Source organism: Buceros rhinoceros, unplaced genomic scaffold (assembly GCF_000710305.1).
Source record: "Buceros rhinoceros silvestris isolate BGI_N320 unplaced genomic scaffold, ASM71030v1 scaffold12084, whole genome shotgun sequence".
NCBI lineage: Eukaryota > Metazoa > Chordata > Aves > Bucerotiformes > Bucerotidae > Buceros > Buceros rhinoceros.
This window is the reverse complement of record NW_010408855.1, coordinates 35,113-43,430: the sequence shown is the minus strand read 5'-3', so window position 1 is coordinate 43,430 and position 8,318 is coordinate 35,113. Positions and strand designations below refer to the sequence as shown.

The window sequence follows — 8,318 nt, the reverse complement described above, 5'->3', positions numbered from 1 at the left end:
GGAAAGAGTTGCATTGTAACTGCAAACCAGTTTAGCCAGACACTTGCAATGATCTTCAACTGATTGAATATATACTCTTTTTTAGTATTTTCATCTTCCATTTAAGTTAATATTTTAAAACTTATCTAGTCAGCTTTAGTTTACCTTTGTGGATATTTAAACTTCACTGTGTTTTGAACGAAGCCGTAACAACAAGGGGAGATAACAAAGGCTGCCTGTGCCTTGACGCAGTGTTCAATCACCATGTCTGTTGCCACACCACATGCATGCAAAGCCACCTAGAGCATCAAAACCAAAGAAACAAGAAAATTATTTACAGCAATAATCTACATACAATCCTGCTGCAGTATTTTTTTGGTTGACTGAGTTACTTAAATGTATGAGCAAGTTTCTGCAATGAAAGCTCTTATGCCAAAAGCCTGGTCCTTAATTCCTCAGTTTTTCATTTCTCCTCTTCATATCTACGTTGAGGAAAATGTATAGCGTATTCCATTAACAAGGAAACCATCACCACTGAACAAGGGTCACTCAACAAAAGCACTCAAAAGGTAGGTGCACTGCATTGCGATACCAAATAAATTAAAAACAAAGCTCCATAAAAATATTAAAAGAAAAACTACTGTGGTGAATAGTCAACAATTTTTGTCAAGCATGAAGGGCTTAGAAATACAAAGAACTATTTCAAAACTGGATTTCAACTTAGCAGTAAGAGAAGTAAGACCTGAAGGTCACGTTTGAAGGACAACATTTGTGCATAAATTTTCATCATTTAATTGTAAGGTATTCGGTAAAAGCTCTAGAAAACAAACATTGCAGGGCAGGGGGAACATCAAATACAAATTGTCCTCCTTTTCGTTTTTTTTTTCTTTTTCCTCCTTATTCTTTTCTTTGTTATTTCTTAGTGATTGGCTCTCAAACTAAAACTAGAATGCCATTCAATCACAACAGCTACCTGCAAGCACTGATGTGAGCTCGGGCAACACACAGGTTGCACCAAAATTCTTCATGCTTTCCTGCAGAAAGGCAAGTTATTGCCATACTCAATATATTGCAGAGAAAGGCAAGCAGCTCTCTCCTGTCAACACCCATGACGCCACATGGGCCAGGTGAAATGGAGGCATTACTTTCTCTGCCTTCTTCCACATACTCAGTAGCTCAAAGAAGTGGTGTGTACATATTGCCCTATGTTTTCACTAAAATAAGGACATTTTTGAGGCATATTTTTAATTTTATGCAGCAGTGTGGATTTGTAAAACCAGGCTGTTTTCTCTGCTTTTTGTTCACTCTAAATTTAGGAAAAAGGTTTAAAATGGCAAAGCTCAGCTTTCAGGATTCAAAGTCGTTTTTCAAGGTACAGCAATTCTGAGACAAAACCTGCACTCACAGATATAGATTAAAACAAGGGCTTTTTTGTTTGCAGACTGCTTGATGCAAGCTCAGCTGAGCAGACCATTAATCATCAACTGAACTCTAACTGCATACAGATGGTAACAAACACTCGTCTCAAGCAGAACATTAAAAAATTAGTAAGAAAATAATTTCACAACGAAGGTTTTCTGCTCATATGAATTTAACAACAGAAATAAAATGCGTTTAACATCAGAAATAGATTCTTATTATCACAACTATTAGACTGTCATGAAGTACAATTGTAGATGCCTCTTTATCTATCCAAGCAGAAGAGAAAAACCTCTGCTTTGCTTGTACGTTTGGAAAAGAGACTGAAAGAGCAGGGGATAAAAACAGGAGCTTCGCAGAGCCTGTATGAACTTTCACCGCAACTTTCTTCTTTGGATTTCTCAGAATCAATTTAGTTAGGCAAAAAATCACAAATTCCAGACAAAGCTTTCTCAGAATTTCCTATATATTAAACTCACTATCTGAAATAAAATAAAAAGTGAGGACTAATGCAGATATAACGCATTTGGTTCACAAATTCATACATCTGGAGACACAGGAAGACAAAGCGGCCCCTGAATAATGCAACAGAGATAGTGCTGTGTGAGATTATTGCCCTGTATTACTCCTTAGGCACTGCAACTCCTCAGAATAGCCCACTGCACACAGAAAAGTGAAGGGAAAATAATGTTTCATGAAACTCCAGGTTCACTTTTGTGATCTTAAAAAGAACTCACACCCAAAAATACACACACACACCCCCAACCAACCAAACTTTTCAGCCTTTTCTCACAAATTAGCTGAGATACCGTGAGTACCACAGAAGTGTTAAAAATGACTGAAGTCTTAAAGACTCCTCTGGGTGTTGACGTGTAAATGAAAACTGTGTGCAGATATTTAGAAGCTTTCACTACTAGACTAAAATCCTTCATTGCGGTTGATTGGTGGCACCACCACATGCACTAGTACAATGTACCAGTACGTTTGGCACTCAACCACATTGTTTAAGAAGCTTGATCTTCATTACCTCAATAATTCCTAAGGGCACAAATTTTACATGGAGCAAAAAAGAAGTGTCAAAACATTTTATTTTAAGTTGCTTTTGAAGTCCTGGAAAATAACAGATAAGAAAATAGCTAAGTAATGCAGATTTTTATGTCAAGGTAATTAAAATGCATATAAACATGTTTCCAACTAATACCAAAAGCAAAGACATGAAACTTCTGTCACGTTCCTTTTTTCTATACCTCTTTACATTTCAAGTACTATAATTAGTGAATTTCTTGTTATCTTGTCCATCCTCACATTTACACTGTACTGTTTTACTGAAAATGGTGAAGCCATGCAATGACTGAACAGCTTTACAAGCCTCAGAAGACAGGTTTAGAAATGATGCATTGCCAAACTTTGTGCATATCTATGTGTTATGGTACTATACTGTCATTTTTGTATCAGACCAGTATTTATGACGTAACGATAAAAAGGCAGCTAAACTTTACACTATTTACCTTCAAACACTCTAAATACTTGTGCTATTGGTTAGTAAACCAGCCAGCTCCTATTTCAAATGTGGCTGCATAGGGAAGTTAATTCTGAGTTAATGAGCTAATCCTGAAGAATGAATCATGGTATGATACAAACCAATTCCGAACTGAGATTCACATAGATCTCTCAAAACGACAAAGCTCCGGGTTTGTCTGTTGAACAGACTACAGAATCAAGTCAAAGAAACTGATATCGCAGGCGTGGAAACTTCCAAGTGATTTTCTCTGACATATAATCCAATTATTTTCCTTGACACAAAACTTAAAAGAGAATATAACACTTTTTTTATTAAATAAAAATTCCACAGAGATATTTAACTAAATACTGACCTTAAAAGTAGACCCCAAAATGAAGACTGGAACTCTAATAATCACAAAATTGGAGACTCATTTCACTGAAAAACTATTACGCATTTCACACGCAGAGTTCAGTAAATTATTCATGAGGTCCTGATGTTTTGAAATAGATCTCTAGTTCATCCACTGAGATTTATATGACAATGTAGGACAGAAAATAAAGCTAGACAATTGGAAACTTACACTTCGAAGGACTGGGCTAAAGAAATTTATTCTCTCCTCTTTCTCCTGCACTATATTTCTTTTCCTTTATTAAATAAACCAAATTGTTAAGCAGCACTGTTCACAGACCGTAAACCTTCAGCACTAAATGTCCTCAGTTACAGCCAAAACAGGCCCTTGAATGGATGATTTAAAGAATAGTCAGACTCGCACGGAAAGCTTGGGGCTTACATATTCTGTTAACAGAATATAAAACTGGAAGACAGGGATCTTCACAGAGTTACAGAAGACTATTTATGCCTTACTCTCCAGTGGGGCTGCAGGATTCCGGAGAGGATATTAATCTTGCTTACTTTCAGGGTCTAATACAGATGCTTTGAATCAATAGTCAAGTCACCATCTTTGCTCCTGCAGAACTCAGATTCCTGCTTTGGTCTGCTCATTTACAGTTAATTCGGAGTCAGAACGTCACCTGCTGACTGCAACAGGAGTGCTCAGCTTGCGTTCTAGAAATCTGAGATATCATTCTGACTTCTATAAATATAGCATGAGTACACTTTTCATAATGAATACACATGCATCGTTACTACAGCATTCTGTCATGATAGCTCCTTCTCAATTTTGCATCATGTAGTCTTGAGTTTGCTTTACCTTAAAATGCTTTTACTGTCACCTAACTACACTTTGGATCTCACTTTACTGTACTCAGGCTTAATTTGAGCCACAGTAGTCTTCTCCTCCCAAAACCTTCTCCAGAGTGTATCCATTAATGAATGGCTGATTTTAAAATAACAGGATTAAACCAAGAATCTACCCCACTTTTTCTTCAGCATGGTCAGGAAGCACTCATATTTTTGTATTTGACTGGAGCAAATGCTTTTCTTCACTCAGGTAATATAAAAGCACTGTCTACCTGCAACAAATAATAAATTCAAAACTAACTAATATAACAAGGGTGCTTCTCATAGCATCAAAAATACCTGTCTGTAAGGATATATGGAATTTTCTTCTCTCAACTGAACTTCTTTCAGTTGTTTTAAGAATAATTAACCAGACATTAAAGTTTTGAAGTGGAAAAGTTATAATCACTTACCCCAATGTTAAAAGTTCCATTAAAATAGTCCAAATTTGCTTGAATAAACCAAATGTTGTCTAAACCTAGTTCATCACTTCTGTCTTTGGCACGGAGCAGAGACAACTCCTTATTTTCTATAAGCATCACCTAGATTTCATGCATAGAAGACAGTAAGGCAAAACAGAAATCAAAGTACAACATTAACAATAAACACAAAACTTTGTAGTTTAGTTGAGAAAACCTCTAAATTACTTGTGGCAGACTTTGAGATTGTCATTTAATACTTGCCAATATTTTGTATACTTTTGTTTTCTCCAGAAAGCACCACACACATTTGGGACTATGCTAAAAATCTGCATGTTTCAAATCTTAGTCTTTTGCTGAGACAACCGTGTCTTCATATTTGTTCTCCCTACATGCACATCTTTTTTTAAGGTGATTTTCATTGAGACCAAAAGCTCATACCTCTGTACCTTTTATTTAGAATTTACCTGGCATGATGGCATCATGTGAGCAAGAACAATTCCAACATGGCCCTGTGAAAACAAAAACAAACAATAAAATCTCAGTCATTTTTCAGCGTCCCCTGTTGTTGACTTATTCCATGATAAGCATCCCCTAACAAGTAACAGAACCTTTGAAAACAGATAAATATCAGTATTTGTACTTTTACTTTGCTTTGTGCCAGAAACTGCCAAGAAATGCAAACATGAAAGCTGAAAGGAATTGCATCATGAAAACAAATATGTACATTACCCCTCCACTGCAAAAATCCACAATCACATCTCCAGGCTTAGCAAGCTTTGTCACCACTGCTACCAAATTATTCAATTGCTGCTGCTTCCTCAGAGCCCGGTCTCTAGACATCTTTCCTGGAGATGACAAAGAAAATGCCTAAGTAGTGATCAGCAGTTCTCAACATTGATAATTTTAAATGGGTAGCAGCAAAGCCCTGTGAATGAAATTTATGACTGAGAATAAAAACTCGCTGGAACACTTGGGCATCCAAATCCACTTCGAGCTAAATTCACAAATACTTGGTAGAGTTTTCTCCATACCTTCAGCATATTTAAAATCCTACTTTCCAGTTGTTGCTGTTAACGTATCCTTACAAACTAACTCATATAAACTTTATAAAGTAATCAAATCAGCGCAAGTTCTAGCCTGATTATATTCCAAACGTGTGAATCATATCCAGAAATAGCATGAATCCATTCACAGTGTGGCTCTCAAAATAAATCACCATTCACTGTATCTGCACACTATCCTTAACCACATTGTTTTTAAAAGTTGTACTCTTTCTCCTGTCAATTTTCACTTTCCATAATAAGCAGACCTGTATTTAAATGACTGTGTGCGCGAACAGGTACTTCTCAAAGCGACAACTACTGCATAGGGAAGTCTGGCTTTCCATAACATCTGTACCACAAAGAGAAACGGAAAAACTATTAATTTCTTTCAAATGTGCTTGGTAAAGTCCAACATACAGTTGCTTCAGATATAATTCATTTGTTTAGTCAGCACTTACATGTTTGTGAAGATGCATTTTGTCTCAGAGGGGCTAACAGAGTGCCGACAGACCTATTTAATACTCCTTCTGTTTGTTCAGAAAGCAGAACTTGACATAGATATTGACAGTAAGAATATTCATGAGCTCATCTTTACAATAAGAAAAAAGGTACTGAAACAACTCTTTTGAATGAGTTTTCAGGAAGAAGGTTTAGGTGTAGCAAACAATCCTAGCGTTCTCTGAAACATGAACATAGTTCCCACTGGGAGCACCACATTATGTTTGCGTATGCGCACTCTCCAGTTTTGTCATTCAGTAATTTTGTCTATAAAAAATACATTTTTCCCAGTATTGAGGAGTAGTTTAGAATAAAATCACATATCAGTGAAGTTTCCTGGTTTCTACAAAAGCCATTCATTCCCATTATCATCAATTGCATTTATTATACAGTTTATTGTTTAAATCTTTATCCTGGAAATGTATTCTTTTGTATTATATGTTATTTTAAATAACATTTCTCTTTACAAATACTGCATCAAATTCAACAAACTCACCGGATTCAATTGTCCCTACATTGCTCTGGGTAGAATGAGAACAAAAAAAATAAATCACTTTTTAAGACATTGCATTCCATACTGTCAGGGCAAAGAGAAAAACTGACAACAGAAGGCAGAGGAAGTAGGGCAGAGTTCATTCTGCACAGTTATCGAACAGTCATTTAAAAAAAAAAAAGAGAGTAAAGATTAAAAAAAATATTCTTAGGTGACTGCACTGCATGGTAACACATTAAAACACGTACTACTTCTTAATGGAAATTAAGAGATTGAACCCAACCTCCTCACTTCTTAACATTATAAAATGTACTTTTTCATATTTCGAAAAATAAAACCTCTGTTACATTTCAAACTTTTTTTTTTTTTACACTTTATGGAAGTTACCATAAAGGGTCGTCCCAGAAAATTAATTTTTGTAATGACAAAAGTAGTATACGAGGATTGTCAATATGAAACTTCTACCACGTTATGTAAAAAAATAAATACATTTTAAGGAATGATGTCTTTCACATGAGTAGATCCTTGGAAAAACATTTTAGGAGAGGCTATACTGAAATTCTTACTCCCAGTGTGTCAAGTATCTATGTAAACTGCTCCATAGCTGGCCTCTGATTTTCATGCTTCTGTTTGATAAACTCATGTTCAAATATCCTCAACACTTACAGCTCGAACTGCAGCCAATGGAAGATGCAGGCATTCCAGCATGCGGAAAATGAAGTGCTCTCACAGTATTTGAGCTAGAACTTCAGCTTGTGAGGTCAAACCTGTAATTTGTTAGGTACACAGACATTGTGCTACGCACACCTAGAAAACCCTATACATAAAAACCACGCAAGTATGTTCTCCGAGTACACGTACATGTATGTGCATACACATGCCCGCACACGCAACCATAGTGGATTGTTTTAAAAAGTAGCTGATATCCTGCACATAGCTTTAATGTAACTAAGGCTACCAGAGCAATAAATGAAAAGAATAAAGAAATCTAATTTATATGTATCAGCTATATCCCCCACACCTGAAATACAGCTGTGGAAAAAAATAGGGATTTTTATCTTGATAATACAGGCTACGACATAGGTTTGTTTTCAAGAGCCAACAGATCTTATTGGGTTTAAATTATTTAAATTGAACCTGATAAAGTACTTAATAAAATAGTTGTTGCTCTAAAGCAGGAAATACCAGATGCCTTTCCTTTTACAGCAAGAATCACGTTGAATTCTTTCATCTGATACGCAAACGAGCAGCCAAGCAAGTCCAGACTTACCAAAAAATAGAGCTTCCTTAGATGTCCACTAGAAGCTGTCCATATCCGATATCAACATCTGACTATGGTTACACAGCTGTAAGAGGTGTGACTGTCAATATCTATGTCAAACTCTGCTTTCTGAACAAACAAAAGGAGTATTGAATAGGTCTGTCAGCACTCTGTTAGCCCCTCTGAGACAAATACGTAAGTGCTGACTAAGCAGATTAATTATATCTGAAGCAACTGTATGTTGGACTTTACCAAGCACATTTGAAAGAAATTAAGTGTGACTTGTGCAGCTCAGTAAATCTCAGCTTGCTTTAAACAATCCAGTTTGGACACTGTGTCAGACAGCCCCTTTAAACAGTTTGGTCTGAGATGGAACACAGAGCTTTGCAAGAAACCAGCGGGCAGTGGGAGTTTTGGGAGCTTTGTAACAAAACAACAGATAGCAAGCTTTTTCAGGAGA

General features: G+C 36.2%; 1 protein-coding gene across 1 annotated transcript in view; it reads right to left on the bottom strand.

Annotated features, from left to right (window-relative positions):
- Positions 1–5,403, bottom strand: part of LOC104492458 (glutathione S-transferase C-terminal domain-containing protein-like) — a 14,949-nt gene extending 9,546 nt beyond the window's left edge. Inside the window, exons 1-4 of the mRNA XM_010135022.1 lie at positions 5,293–5,403; positions 5,028–5,072; positions 4,555–4,683; positions 145–278 (exon numbers count right to left, since the gene is read on the bottom strand). Coding sequence (XP_010133324.1) covers positions 145–278; positions 4,555–4,683; positions 5,028–5,072; positions 5,293–5,403 — 419 coding nt within the window. The remainder of the gene's footprint in view (positions 1–144; positions 279–4,554; positions 4,684–5,027; positions 5,073–5,292) is intronic.
- Positions 5,404–8,318: the final 2,915 nt, after the last annotated feature.